The sequence below is a fragment of the Sus scrofa genome, chromosome 13 (assembly GCF_054392235.1).
Source record: "Sus scrofa isolate SSC_HxYL_T2T_F1_AM1 chromosome 13, Sscrofa_HxYL_maternal_Yorkshire_Landrace_v2.0, whole genome shotgun sequence".
Taxonomy (NCBI): Eukaryota; Metazoa; Chordata; class Mammalia; order Artiodactyla; family Suidae; genus Sus; species Sus scrofa.
In genome coordinates this window covers 32,875,327-32,889,962 of record NC_139395.1, presented here as the reverse complement: position 1 = coordinate 32,889,962, position 14,636 = coordinate 32,875,327, and the positions used below count along the sequence as shown (strand labels likewise).

General features: G+C 44.9%; 1 protein-coding gene across 5 annotated transcripts in view; it reads right to left on the bottom strand.

Moving 5' to 3' along the window:
• The window catches only part of GPD1L (glycerol-3-phosphate dehydrogenase 1 like), a 49,945-nt gene that overhangs the window by 16,825 nt on the left and 18,484 nt on the right, over positions 1 to 14,636 (bottom strand). For 3 of the 5 annotated variants that reach the window (XR_014822684.1, XR_014822685.1, XM_003483139.5), the window contains exons 3-5: positions 13,521 to 13,661; positions 11,213 to 11,351; positions 2,393 to 2,505 (exon numbers count right to left, since the gene is read on the bottom strand). Coding sequence is in view for 1 of the 5 variants with exons in the window: in XM_003483139.5 (XP_003483187.1) it covers positions 2,393 to 2,505; positions 11,213 to 11,351; positions 13,521 to 13,661 (393 nt within the window). In the remaining 4 variants the exon portion in view is untranslated. Of the gene's footprint in view, positions 1 to 2,392; positions 2,506 to 3,537; positions 7,404 to 9,004; positions 9,104 to 9,936; positions 11,352 to 13,520; positions 13,662 to 14,636 lie in introns of those variants that run through there. The other 2 variants (XR_014822686.1, XR_014822687.1) reach the window with 2 other exon arrangements.

Sequence of the window (14,636 nt, the reverse complement as noted above, 5' to 3'; positions counted from 1 at the left end):
ATAGGTCATGGGTGTGGCCCTAAAAAGACAAAAAAAAAAAAGAAAAAAAAGAAAAAAAAAAAAAGGGCAAGAAAAGGGACATACATGGGAGTTCCCTGGTGGTCTAGTGGTTAGGACTTGGTGCTTTCACCAATGAAGCCCAGGTTGGATCCCTGGTCTGGGAAATGAGATTCCATATCACGCCATTGCATGCAGCAGCAAAAAATAAAAAATGAATACAAATAAATAAAACTTTTAAAAAGAGGGTACACATACATGTGTACTTGTCAAAAAGACTGCAAAAGTATATATAACAAACATTAATAGTGGTTATGTCAGGATATAGAGATTGTCAGTCATTTTCACTTTCTTTTTTACATCTCTATTGTGTAGAACTACCTTTTATAAACAGGAAGACAACAACAAAACTATTAATTACATAATCAAAGGAACATATGCCCATCTGCGCCTGCCTGGCAGGCTCTAACAAGGGAGGGCTTCATTTTATTCAACTGCCTGGACACTAAAGAGCACCACTGATCCTTAAAATCAGTGTTCACTTTCTGCCTGTGCTAACAGAGGCTACTTTGGAGTTCTTGACTAGATAAGACTAGACTAGATCTCTAGTCCTTGACTAGAGATAAGGTCTCTATCTCCTTAGCTGTTATTACTGCCAAGGCGCCTGTTTCTCAGTTTTCGAAACTCCCAGCTCTAATGCAAGCTGGAAGGAATGATGGGAACTGATCCTGTTGGAAAGGAAAGCCAGGGGAACGATAATAAATGGTCCTCAACCCCCATTTGCCGCTCCCCCCCCACCCCCAACAAAACCACTCTGTCATGCTAGCAGCACAAATCCACTGGTAGGCTTCCTGCCAACAGAAATGAAAAGCTAGGCTAAGTTCAGACACAAGACCAGCATGTGGTCCCATTAATAGAAGCTTCTCCAGAGCCCTCCATTTAGCAGCTTTCTTCTCCCCCAGCACCTTTGCTCTGGGCAGGGTCTCACAGCATCTCCACCCACCACCAAACTTTAAAACAGTCACTTTAAAACAGCTTTGGAGCACCCAGACCTTGCTGAGCAATTAGGCCTTCATGGTGCCTCTGCTGGTGAGTGGTCATTAGTTTAATGAAGGACTATTAAAAACCCATAAAAATCTCAACCAACAAAAATAAACAATGCAGCCAAAGCCAGCATCTTAGCCATATAACAGGCTGAGTGCAATGTGAGATTACCCCCTAAGCACTCAGAAAGATGGACGCAGGCTGCCTGGGAGTCCAAGTGATATTAATTCTAGAAGGTGGTTTTGAATTCTGACTAGAAAAAAAGATGTACTGTTTGAAGAGTGGGAAGACACTCTCTGGGCTGGTCTCCCTGCATTTTTCTAATCTTTGCAATTTCCACCCGACAAAGTGAGGCAAATGCCAGATTACTTAATTTCCTTCCCTAGGCACTCAAGTTCCTGAAAAGCAGTTGCTGCTACAAAAGAAATGACTCAAAAGGGTTATTCGTTCACATTGAGGCTTTTTATTCCCCGCCTCCGCCCCCCCCCCCCCCTTTGAGATGGCAGTAAGACAGCTCTGATTCCAAGGGGAGAAGGATCACAAGTTGAAGTCCAGTTCCCTGCTGGCTCTTTCCTGTAGTCAGGATACAGGGACCATACGGCAACCACGAGTTTGTGTTTTTTTTTTTTCTTCTTGGCCTCAGTGTACAGCAGCTTACAGGGATCTCGGTTCCCAGCAGACCGGGGATTGAACCCGGGCCACAAGCAGTGAAAGCGCTGAGTCCTAATCACCAGACCACCAGGGAACTCCCTTCTATGTACCCCTTTTAAAACTTTGAAAGGCAGAAGGGAATATCTCAGGAGCCCAAGTCCAAGGGCAGAAACTCCCCTTGACCCGCCCAAGCCACTAGCCAATAGAAGCTGCTTCTTTAATCTGACCTTTTCCTTTTTTAGATAAAGCTATTCTTAGAAAAACCTCTCAGCAGACTGCTTTTTTTCCTTTAAAAAGAGCCAGCCACATTATCAAACCCATCAGTGGCACATTCACAGTGACCAAGTTCCTCCTCCAAGTTCAAGATAATGTGTAAGGCGAAAAGGTATCAATTAATAGAAGACTCCCTGCCAGGGGAGATTCCAAGATCAAAGTCCACCCCTTGCTTTCCAAATGTTAATGTGGTCAGTTTCCCCAACAACAAAACACCACAGTGCCTCCCAGATTTACAAATAAAAGCAAACCGCAAATTGAGAGGAAATATCACTGTCCAGGAAAGGCTGGGGCGAAGCAGGAAGTGATAAACAAGGCTGCCAATTCACTGTTCTGCTCCAAGAACACCCACAGAACACAGAGCGCTGCTTGGGGACTGGTTGCAATAACGCCAATGGCGGGGGCAGAAATAATAGGGCTGCTTTACCTTCAGAGCACCACAAAGTTCAACGGTGTCTGCATCATCCACCACCGTAATTCGAAAATTCGGAGTCTGCAGAAGTTCTTTGAAGAGAAGGCCATTCTCCATGACCTTGCTGCCTATTCAAAGGTTAGAGAAAAGGAAATTAATAACAGCCTTTCGGCCTAATTTTCATATCTAACACAGTTCAAAATGACTTTCTTCTTATTACAAAAGTAACATATGTTCCTGATAGGAAATTTAGAAGTCAGAGAACTAGAAAGAGAAAATTAAAATAGTCTGTAATTCCACCCCAGATCATCATTAACAATTTGGCATACATCTTTAACTTACTGGAAGAGGAATACATAATACAGTTTTTTGCAAAATTGAGATCATAACGTGGATGTGGTTTCATAATCTGCTTTCCCTCACTTACGGCAAGAATAATTTTCAGTGACATCATATGCTTCCTACATTTTTTATTTTTATTTTTGGCTGCACCCGAGGCATGTCGAAGTTCCCAGGCCACGGATCACACCTTCACCACAGCAGTGACAATGCTGGACCCTTAACCTGCCGAGCCACAAGGGAACTCCCATTTTCTACATTATTTTAAGTGGCTGTTTTGTGTTCTCCAGATGTGAGCAGGAGACTGGCACTTGCCGTCTGCCTCTACATGGATTGAATCATGAGCCACTGCAGCTGCTGACCCTCAACACCCCCTGAAAAGTGCTCAGGTTATGGCACACTGAGAAAACTGGCAGAACAGGTCTTCATATAGTTAAGATATTTTCAAGAGAAGATTGCATGAGCCCAATTCTTGCATCTCCTCATATATAGAAAAGCATATCGTATCTAGAAAATCCTTATCCATATCATCCATAAAATCCATACCTCTTCGTATCTAGAAAATCTTTCATGGTGACACCTGCTCTTTGTGACTAGTAGTAACCTTCATGGGAGATTTAGCAGCGAACTTCTATGAAATGTGTGTTTGATTGCATGTACCCTTCTCCCTTCACCAAAATCACATACATACTGACATTCTTTGTCACTGACAGGCCTTTGGAGCGGTTTCTCAGAGGTATCTGAGATGCTGCCTCTCAAGCTATACAGTCCTCGCTTTGCCCCAAACAAACTTTAACTCACTCATAGCTCTCACACTGTGCTTTTTTCTTTATTTTTTAAGTCAACACTGAGTACATGCATTACATTTTATTTATTTAAGCATCTTTCTCTTGTTTGATATCTAATAAAACTGTGGCAATCTTTCACTACCACAGACACTTCTAAGCTCAACTTCTGGGAACTATATCTGGTCACTTGTGATGGAGCATAATGTGAGAAAAAAGAATGTATACATGTATGTGTGACTGGGTCACCTTGCTGGGTAGCAAAAAACTGACAGAATACTGTAAATCAGCTATAATGGAAAAAATAAAAATCATTATTAAAAAAAAAGCTCAACTTCTGTGTTTACATCTGTAACAAACACACTGTTCAAAACCATTTACCCTCTCTTTCCCGCAGGAGAGGACATCCCTTTCTACTGACGTTAGAAAGGGATGTCACTGACAGGCCTTTGGAGCGGTTTTTCAGAGCTATCTGAGATGCTGCCTCTCGAGCTATACAGTCCTCGCTTTGCCCCAAACAAAACTTAACTCACGGACCACAGTGAGTGGGGCAGATTTCCCCACCCCTTGGCCTTGGGCTCAATCACATGATAGGCTTTGGTCAAGGGGACATTAATAGACACACAGCAGAGGCTTGAAGCTCATTTGTGCAGTAGGAGGGCTGCTTCCCTTGCCCCTCTGCCTTCACTGTGAGAAGAACATGCCCCAGCTGGCCTGCTGGACCTCACAAGGAGAGGAGACAGAGAAGCAGAGCCAACCCAGCAGAGATCCACTAACCCCTCAGTGGATCCACAGAGCTGTCAACTGTACATATACAGGATGCCACTGAGATTCTGGGATTCTTTGTTACTTAACATCACTAGGGCAACAGAAAACAGATGCAACACTGACCAGTGCATTCACTGACTAAATTGCAGAAGATGGCCATGCATTCAAAGGGTCCTGGGTTTTGCCCTCACTGTTTCCCCTCTGAGCCTGGAATGCACAGAGCCTTGGTTTTTACACGCCATCCTTTTGTTTAGAAACTTCCAGCTCAAAACAAAATCAAACTTTACACACAAAGCCTGCAGTGAAATCCGCTCTGGGAGCTCCCACTGTAGCACAATGGGATTGGCAGCGTTTTGGGAGCACTGGGACTTGGGATCAATCCTGCCCTGGGCACGGTGGGTTAAGGATCCAGCATTACCGCAACTGAGTCTTAGTTTGCGGCCATGGCTCAAATCTGATCCCTGGCCCACGAGCTCCATATGCCTCGGGTAGCCAAAAAAAAAAAAAAAAAAAAAAAAATTGCTCTGGTTGGCGGGGTGCAAGGTGGGGCTCAACTGTGGGAGGGCCTGGAATTCAGAATGATAAAATAAATTCATCAGCCAAGACCTGGTTCTCATGTCACAATCTCCACAAACAGCTGGCAGAAAACTCTCTGAGGACCATAGCACCTGGGCCCTTCCTGCCTCTAGGCTCCCAAGCTTGTTCCCAAGCTTGCCTGCACATTACAATTATCTGGGGATCTTGAAAAGCATGAAGGCTGGGCATACCACAGACCAATTAAATCACAAGCTCTAGGGTAGAACAGGCATCACTAATTTTTGAAGCTCCCCAGGTGACTCCAAACGGGCAGACAAGTTTGCAAACCTCTGATTTAGCCTCCTCTGGCCTCATGAGTAAAGCACTCTTAGAACTGGTATGAGTGTCTGTAAGAATCAGGTGTGTACCGTTTAGCACAGGGAACTATATTCAATATCCTGTGATAAGCCATAATGGAAAAGCTTATGAAAAAATATATGTATATAACTAAGTCACTTTGCTGCACAGCAAAAATTAATACAACATTGTAAACTAACTATACTCGAATAAAATTTTCAAAAAAATAAGAATCAGGTATGAAAACAGCCTGTTAGTAAAAATCAGCCTGCAAAAGTTTACATAATAATGGGATAGCTGCTATTTACATGCTTATGATTTTCCCCATTGACAGACAAGAGGCCTAGAGAGGTTTACCAAGTTGCCCTAGGTCACACAGCCTGCAGAAGGCAAAGCCCAAATTCTAACCCAGGTGTTCTAGCTCCAAGGCCCAAGCTCTCTCTAGGCTACATTCCTCTTGGGGTGGGAAAGGAGAAGATAAACAAGTAACAAACAAGCAAACATCACAATTAGAGCTAAGTCTTCCAATGCAGAAAAAAAGACGATTGTCAAGAAATAATATGAGGAGTTCCCACTGTGGCTCAGCAGTAATGAACTCAACTAGTATCCATGTGAATGAGGGTTGGATCCCTGACCCCACTCAGTGGGTTAAGGATCCGGTGTTGTTGAGAGCTGTGGTGTAGGTCACAGATATGGTTGGATCCTGAGTTGCTGTGGCTGTGGCATAAGCTGGTGCTGGAGCTCTGATTCGACCTCTAGCCTGGGAACTTCCATACACCATGGGTGTGGCCCTGGGGGAAAAAAAACTAATATAATATCAAAATGACCCACGGGGTAGGTGCAATAGGGTAGGATATAATAAAATAAACCAGAAATCGGAGTTCCCATGGTGGTGCAGTGGAAACTAATCTGACTAGGAACCATGAGGTTGCAAGTTCGATCCCTGGCCTCACTCAGTGGGTTAAGGATCTGGCATTGCCAGAGCTGTGGTGTAGGTTGCAGATGTGGCTCAGATCTGGCGTTGCTCTGGCTCTGGTGTAGGTCAGCAGCAGCTATGGCTCTGATCGGACCCCTAAGCCTGAGAATCTCCATAGGCCACAGGTGTAGCCCTAAAAAGACAACAACAAAAAAAAGAGCCAGAAATTAATCATTATTAAAGATGGGTGATGGGGTCATGATACTATTCTAATTTCACTTGCTTTAAGGAAATTTTCCATAATAAAATGGTTAAGATAGCTACACGAATACTTATGAACACATTTTCTATTCCACAGGCCTTGCCATTATGTCATTTAGCTGGGTTCCCCTTTGTCCAAAAACCAGAAGGAGGTCCTTCTGAGGAAACTGTCTTCCTCCTTTTTCAAACAGTCCTCCAGACCAGCAGCACCGTTTCATCACCTGGGTTGGGTAAACTAGGCCCCACATCATGACGTTACTGTCATCTCTGTCCCTCACCACGGGCCACTGCCTGGTGCCTCCAAACATGAGAGAGGCTCACGAGGTTGTAGACAAGCCCCCACTTGAACCGCTTTAAGCAGATGTCGACAGCTGTGAGCAGCCTGACATGTGGCAGGGAGAAGAGTGTTCCCCATCAGCCACTGATACAAGGTGCCTCAGTGGCTACAAGTTACAACTGGTGTGCATCAGAGAAGTGGGCTGGATTTATAGCCATCTTACATATTCTCAAACATACCTTTTATTTTTTTACTTTTTATTCCTTTCCATAATGGTTTATTACAGGTTACTGAACACAGTTCCCTGTGCTATAAAGTAATACATTGTTGTTTACCTATTTTATGTATTTTAGTTTCTATCTGCTAATCCCAGACTCCTAATTTATTCCTCTCCCTCCCTCTTCCCCTTTGACAGCCAGTGTTTTCTATGTCTATGAGTCTGTTTCTGTTTCATAAATAAGTTCATTTTCATTTGTATCATATTTTAGATTCCACACATAAGTGATATCATGACATTTGTCTTTCTTCACTTAGTATATCATCTCTAGGTCCATCCATGTGGCTGCAAATGGCATTATCAAATGTACCTTCAAAAATTTTAACTCTTGGAGTTCCCGTCGTGGTGCAGTGGTTAACGAATCCGACTAGGAACCATGAGGTTGCGGGTTCGGTCCCTGCCCTTGCTCAGTGGGTTAACGATCTGGCGTTGCCGTGAGCTGTGGTGTAGGTTGCAGACGCGGCTTGGATCCCTCGTTGCTGTGGCTCTGGCGTAGGCCGGTGGCTACAGCTCCGATTCCAACCCCTAGCCTGGGAACCTCCATATGCCGCGGGAGCGGCCCAAAGAAATAGCAAAAAGACAAAAAAAAAAAAAAAAAAAAAATTAGCTCTTATTTTAAATTGTGGGTAAGAAAGCACTTATCATGCTATCATTACCAGTCATAAGCAGTGATAGAGGAAGCAGAGACCCAGAGCATCTGGTCCAGAATAGGAATGCCACAGAGCCATGTGGAAGAGCTCCCCAAACTCAACAAAAACCAGAAAGACAGGAAAATTTACCTTCTCTTCCATACTCAGTTTTGGAGATAGTCAACCTACTAAATATGACTTCCTCAAAACCCTCATTTCAGTCTTTAATTCCCTATTTGTGTACTTAGACGCTCCTTCCACATAGAAGGACATTATGTATCCTTGACATTTAGTGCCATGACTGATACATAGCAGAACTTGAGCAGTATTTGCGGAATGCAATATCTGTGGGTTGAGTGGGTTTCCAGAGGAAAAAAAAAAAGGTCTCCAACTCCCTAATCAGTCCCAAGAAGGAAGGGATCTCTCACCACAAGAGGGCGCCACAGTTCACCACGCCCAGATACTGAAAACAACGCTATTTCCTCTTCCTCCACAGAAGCCTCAGGTGGGCAAAGATTCCTTCAGCTATAATTAAAAATGAGGTGGGGGGTTCCCATTGTCACTCAGCTGTAACAAACTTGACTGGTATCCTTAAGGAGGAGAGTTTGTTCCCTGGCCTCGCTCTGATTTGACCCCTAGCCTGGGAACTTCCATATGCCGCACATGCGGCCCTTAAAAAAAAAAAAAAAAAAAAAAAAGAGTTCAAGATAGCCAGAGTACAATAATAAATCCAGAAAATTTAATGTTGATACAGTTATCTAACTACACCCCAAATTCAAACTCACCTATCACCTCCATGTTGCCTTTATGGCAACCTTCTCTCTTCAACCACGATCCAGCCCAGGAGTCCGCACTGTATTCAGTAGTCATATCTCTTTAGATTTCTTTTAATCAAGGACACTGCCTTAGCCTTTCCATGTCTTCTAGGACACTGACATTTTCTAGGAGTGTAAGCCAGTTGTCTGGTAACATGACCCTTTGGACTTGTCTGATATTTCTTCATAATTAAATTCGAGTTATATTAAAAAAGTTAGAAAATATCACTTTCCAGTTCAATGTTTAATTTCATTCAGGTCACTCCTGCCAACCATAATCCAACTCACACAGAAAGCAGTGGAAGCATTGGGTAAATAGAAGCCAGAGGAAGAGATTACTTCTGTGTGTGTCCTAAAACCCAAAAAAGCCTAATGTCCCCAACTGGGAGCTTTCCTATAACAAACAAAGCTAAGAGGCAGGGAAAAATCCTAGCTAAATTCTACAGGTTTAAATCCCGGATTGGAGAAGTCTCAACACTACAGAATGATTAGGGCACACAGTCAATCCCAACCAACTAATTAGCAAATTGATTATTGGCAAATAGGATTGAGCTGGAACAACTACTTAATAATTAGTTTTGAAAAATAAAATTAAATGACAATTTCACAGGCTACATTAAAATCACAGATGAATAAAAAAACTGTGAAAGAATAAAACCTACATAGAGACTAGTATATAAATTTAAATTTTTTTTTGGAAGGATACTTACAAACCCTTAACAGTGGCTCTCTTTGGGAACACTTTTTTTTTCAGGGCTGCAACTGCGGCACATGGAAATTCCCAGGCTCGGGTTGAATGGAGCTTCAGCTGCTGGCCTCCATCACAGCTACAGCAACACAGGAACAGAGCCATGTCTGCGACCTACACTACAGTTCATGGCAATTCTGGATCCTTAACCCAATGAGCAAGGCCAGAAACTGAAACCCACAACCTCACGGTTTCTAGCCAGATTCATTTCCACTGCGCCACAACGGGAACTCCCCCCTTGGGAACACTGGGAGTATGTGGGAAATTACCATCTTAATTCTAGTTTTACACCTTCTTATATACTGTTTGAATTTTTATACCCTGTTGCTAATTATTTTGTAAATAAAATATTTGTGATACCTTCCTTTCAAAAATTATTATTTCTCCAAAAATAAAAAAAAAAAAATTTTAAATGGAGTTCCTGTCGTGGCACAGAGGAAACGAATCCGACTAGGAACCATGAGGTTGCGGGTTTGGTCCCTGCCCTTGCTCAGGGCTGCAACTGCGGCACATGGAAATTCCCAGGCTCGGGTTGAATGGAAACGATCCGGCGTTGCTGTGAGCTGTGGCGTAGGCTGCAGACGCGGCTCGGATCCCGCGTTGCTGTGGCTCTGGCGCAGGCTGGTGGCTACAGCTCAGATTCGACCCTAGCCTGGGAACCTCCATATGCCACAAGAGCGGCCCAAGAAAATGGCAAAAAGACAAAAAAAAAAAAAAAAAAAAAAAAAAAAAGGACTGGCATTGCTGTGAGCTGTACTGTAGGTCACAGACATGGCTCAGTTCCCTGTGTTGCTGTAGCTGTGATGCAGGCCAGCAGCTGTAGCTCCATTCAATCCCTAGCCTGGGAATTTCCATATGCCATGGCTGACACCCTAAAAAGACTAAAAGAAAAAAATGGAGTTCCTGTCTTGGTTCAGCAGGTTAAAAAACCCCAACTAGTAGTATCCATGAGGATGTGGGTTCAATCCCTGGCCTCACTCGGTGGGTTATGGATCCAGTGTTGCTGCTGCAAGCTGCGTAGGTCACCGATGTAGCTCAGATCTAATGTTGCTATGGTTGTGGTGTAGGCCTGCACTGCAGCTCCAATTCCTAGTGTCTGGGAATTTCCATATGCTACAGGTGTGGTCATAACATCAAAGGGGGGGGCGGTTTTCTAGACTTCTCCTGTGGCTCAATGGGTTAAGGACCTGGCATTGTCACTGCAGTGGCTTGGGTCACTGCTGTGCATGGGTTCAATCCCTGGCCTGGGAACTTCCATAGGCTGTGGGCACAGCCAAAAATAAATAAAAAATAAAGGAGAAAAAAAAGCAACAAACAACAAAAAAACCAGTAAAAACATCCTGAATTGCCACCTTTTCTGGTTCATCCCATCTTACTCAAGAGAGCACAACCTCTCTCAGAGCTTCCTCTGACAAAGCTGACAAGGAGAAACAATCCATGTTGCTGACATGTTTGACAAGGGTGGAACTAAGTTCCGGAGCAGTAAAGGTACAGGCACTTTCGCAAAGCATCTGGAAATCCAACATTACTCTTTTATAAGTCCTCTAATACAGTACACGGGTACTTGAGAATTCTGAAGCCCTTTTTTACAAGAAACAAAAATTTTCATACCACCAATGTCTAAGAGTAGAAAGAGCTCTCTATTTCGAGAAAGAGGAGACCCAGGTTCATGCCTGGTTCTATATTAACTGTGTGACCTTGGGGCAGGTCATGAGCCTCAGCTCATTCACCTGAAAGTAGGGATCATTCCTGCCAATCTTTAGCCCTCCTTGGAATCCAAAAAAGATCTAGACCCTGGCATTTGTAAAGAAAGAAAAGCTGGGTTTCTAAGGCCAGGGGAGCCCCACCCCCACCATGGATGTAACCACCTGCTCGACAAGTGCCCTTGCATTTGCTACTAACCTCGATAATGCACTAGTGGATCACGGCGGGTCAGCAGGGGGTTCTTGGCTTTACAAAGGTTGTCGAAACACTGCAGTGCCATAGAACAGCCTCCTAACATAAAATTCCCATCCCACTGAGCATCCACCTCAGGAATGTTAAGCAGGTAGTAAAGAATCCACTACAGAATACTCCAGAAATGGAAAATGTGCATGTCAAGACACAAAATGCTCAGGCTCCTCAGCCCTTGCCTAAAAGGCCCTCACCGATGGTGGTCTCACAGAACTTGCCGGCGGCCACCTCATTGGCAATGTTGGCTCCCATCAACACGCTGATGTCAATACCCATCTTCTCTCGGATGATGTCGGAAATGAGCTTCAGCCCCTCGGGACCCTCGTCTATGCCCTGCAAGGATGTCCACAAGTTAGGGGAAAACAAACTACCCAAGACAAGAGTCAGGAGTCAGAAGTCACTTTCTAAGTTATCTAGATTCAGACCTCCAAAGGCACACGTGACTTGAAAAAAATCTCTCTTGTGGACAAGATATATATTGTGTAGGTACCGTTTAAAGAGTTACAGATAAAATGAAAAGGAACAGGTAACCACCCAGGTTAAGGAACAGAACATGACAGACACCTATGAAGTCTGTTGTTTCTCTCCCCAAGTTCACCCTGGGACGTGCAGTGGCTTGATATGGAACCGAAGTTCCCAGACCAGGGATTTCACCGCAGTGGATCTTAACCATTCGACCACCAGGGAACTCCCTCATACCCCCTCTTATTAGTGTTCCCCATCCCTGCCGGGGGAAGCTCTATCCTGCAGGCTTTATGCCCTGCTTCCTAACTTTTCTTGATCATTTTGCCACATAAAACTGTACCTAAACAATATGCTAGCTATATCATTACACCTGTTTTTGAAAGCCCATAAATGAAACTCTATCATTCACCTATGACATGCTGTTTCATGCCACAACATTATTTTGGAAGATTCAACCCATGCAGCTACACGAAATGAATGTTCTGGTTCACTGCCTATATAGTTCTGGTTACTACTGTATAGTTTTCCACCATTCATTTACCCATCTTACTGGAGTTCCCATTGTGGCTCATTAGTAACAGTTGGGTAACGAGCCCAACTAGTATCCTAGAGGAGGGTTTGATCCCTGGCCTCGGATTCGTGGTTAACGAATCCGACTAGGAACCATGAGGTTGCGGGTTCAATCCCTGCCCTTGCTCAGTGGATTAACGATCCGGCGTTGCCGTGAGCTGTGGTGTAGGTCACAGACGCGGCTCGGATCCCGCGTTGCTGTGGCTCTGGCGTAGGCCGGCAGCGATAGCTCTGATTAGACCCCTAGCAAGAGTGGCCCAAGAAATGGCAAAAAGCCAAAAAAAAAAAAAGAATCTGGCATTGTCATGAGCTGTGGTATAGGTTGTAGACAAGGCCTGGATTTGGCGTTGCTGTGGCTGTTGCATAGGCCCATAGCTACAAGGCTGGCAGCTGAAGTTCCAATTCAACCCCTGACCTGGGAACTTCCATGTGCTGAGGGTGCAGCCCTTAAATAAAAAAATTTAAAGAAAGACATCTACCCATCTCACTGATGGCTAACATTTGAGTTGTTTGCTTTCATGAACATTCACCTATGACACTTCAAAACAGTTTCTCTAAGGGGTTCTTAACCTTTTTTATGACTTGGACCTGCCCCACTCCCCACAGTCCAGCGAAATTTATGGACTCATACTCAGAATTCATATGCATAAAGCAAAATACAAAAGATTAGCCAGGGAAAAAAAAAGATAAGCCAGGAAGACGACTATTTTGAAATAGTTATCAAAATGTTAAAAAAAAAAAGTGACAAAGTAACGTGTTTTATTAATGCAATTCCAAAAAGATACGTCATGGCAGGTCTAATAATTACCATAATTTCAAAACCGTGATGATCATAAATGATACCCTGAGATATCTGAAGCCACTGCAAAGTGATATGAAAACACCTCTGATCTCTATGGACAACAGGGTCAAGGTCCTGCTAATATTACTGTTGTTGAAATTGGCTTGTGGCCTACTTTCCTAAGTGAAGGAAATGCTCATTTCAGTGAGGTGAAAATGAATAAAAGTGTCTCTCTCCCCCCTATTTAGATCCATGAACCGGTTGAATTCTGTCTGTGGGCCTTTGGTGATGGCTTGTGGATTTCTGGTTTAAAACACCCTGTGTGGGGATAAACCCAGGAGGGGTAAGTAATGGTGAAGTCAAGTGATTTCCCAGCTAATGCAAACCACCGTGGGCTTTTAGAGCGTGGGCGGAGACCCACGAACTGCACAGGATGCTCTTTCCTCGGAGGAGTCCACCCTCGCCCCCCAGCCCACCCCCCCCAAGGTAGGAAGCAGCCCCTCATAAATGTGAGCTGAGTGAGGCTCGTGGAGGAGCGGCTTTGATGACCTTCCAGACATCTTAAATAAACAAACCAAAACCAACCATAACAACCACCCCCTGCACCCCAGCTCCTTATCGCCCATAAATGAGAGAGGAAAGAAAACGGAGTTGCCAGTAACCAGCGTGCAGCGAGGGGCCGTCACCTTGATGAGGGTGATGCCCAGCGCATCCTTGGGCACCCTCCCCGTGATCTCGTCACAGATGCGGTGGATGAACTGGTGGGGGATGACAAACACCAGCAGGTCTGCGTCCTTCACCGCCTCGCCAAGGTTAGCGACGGCAACCTGCAAGGGCAAGAACGACGCGGTTACTCCCGGGCTGAAACACACCCGTCCAAGCAACGCATGCGCAGTGCACCGGGTGCCGTGGTGGTCCCCGAGGACAGTCAGGCAGGCGCCGTGTGCTGTGCCTTCCTCACCCAGTATAGGCATGTGACGCTGGCGGTGGGGTCCTGCCTCTGCTTACCAGCTAGGCAAATGTCCTACCCTCTCCCCACCTCGGGCTCTCCCTTCCCATAAAAGGGAGTCGTATTATCCCATGTGAGTTGTTCTTTGTTCCCCCCAACCCCAACCCATGTTCTGCCCTTCTTTGTCCCACTCTGCTCCCCAGGAGGCTGCTCCCTGGGCACCCTCGCTCTCCTGCCTTCCACGTGGCTCAGCCAAAGGGAGCCACTGTGGGGCATTCCAAGGTGGGAGGAGAAAGGAAAGAAAGGGTGTTGACCTGCCTCCGGAGAAGGGCCACTCCAGCCCAGGATGGCAGGGGTGCTGGCCTGGCTTTTTCCTCCAGCTCCACTGACCGACCTGGTGTGAGGTAGCCCCTCTCACAGGTCTCTAAACTCTGGTCAGGCCAGTGGGATGACACTGATCATTTGCCCTTTCAGGGGTGGTTATGGTTTCCTGCTCTTGCTAATCTCTGGGCACCTCAAGTCCTTCTGGTTTCTTCAGCTCCACCCACACCTCTGTCAACAGTCCCACATTAACCGACTCCTATTTTAAGCACTTGTGAAAAATAAATGATGTGCCACAGAGTCTGGTATCTGGTATGCACTCAATAAACATTAGCTATTATGATGATTTCTTTCAACATGAGCAGAGAAACACACAGGCAGAGGTGAGGGCACCTAGTGTGGACACAGGGACTTATAGTTTCTAGCAAAGACTGCCTATTGTTACCTAATATCTGTTCTCCCTTTCTTCCTCAGCAAAAGAACCCCCAGTTTGGGGTGAGGTTCATAACTGTCAAGAAAGAAGGCTACATTT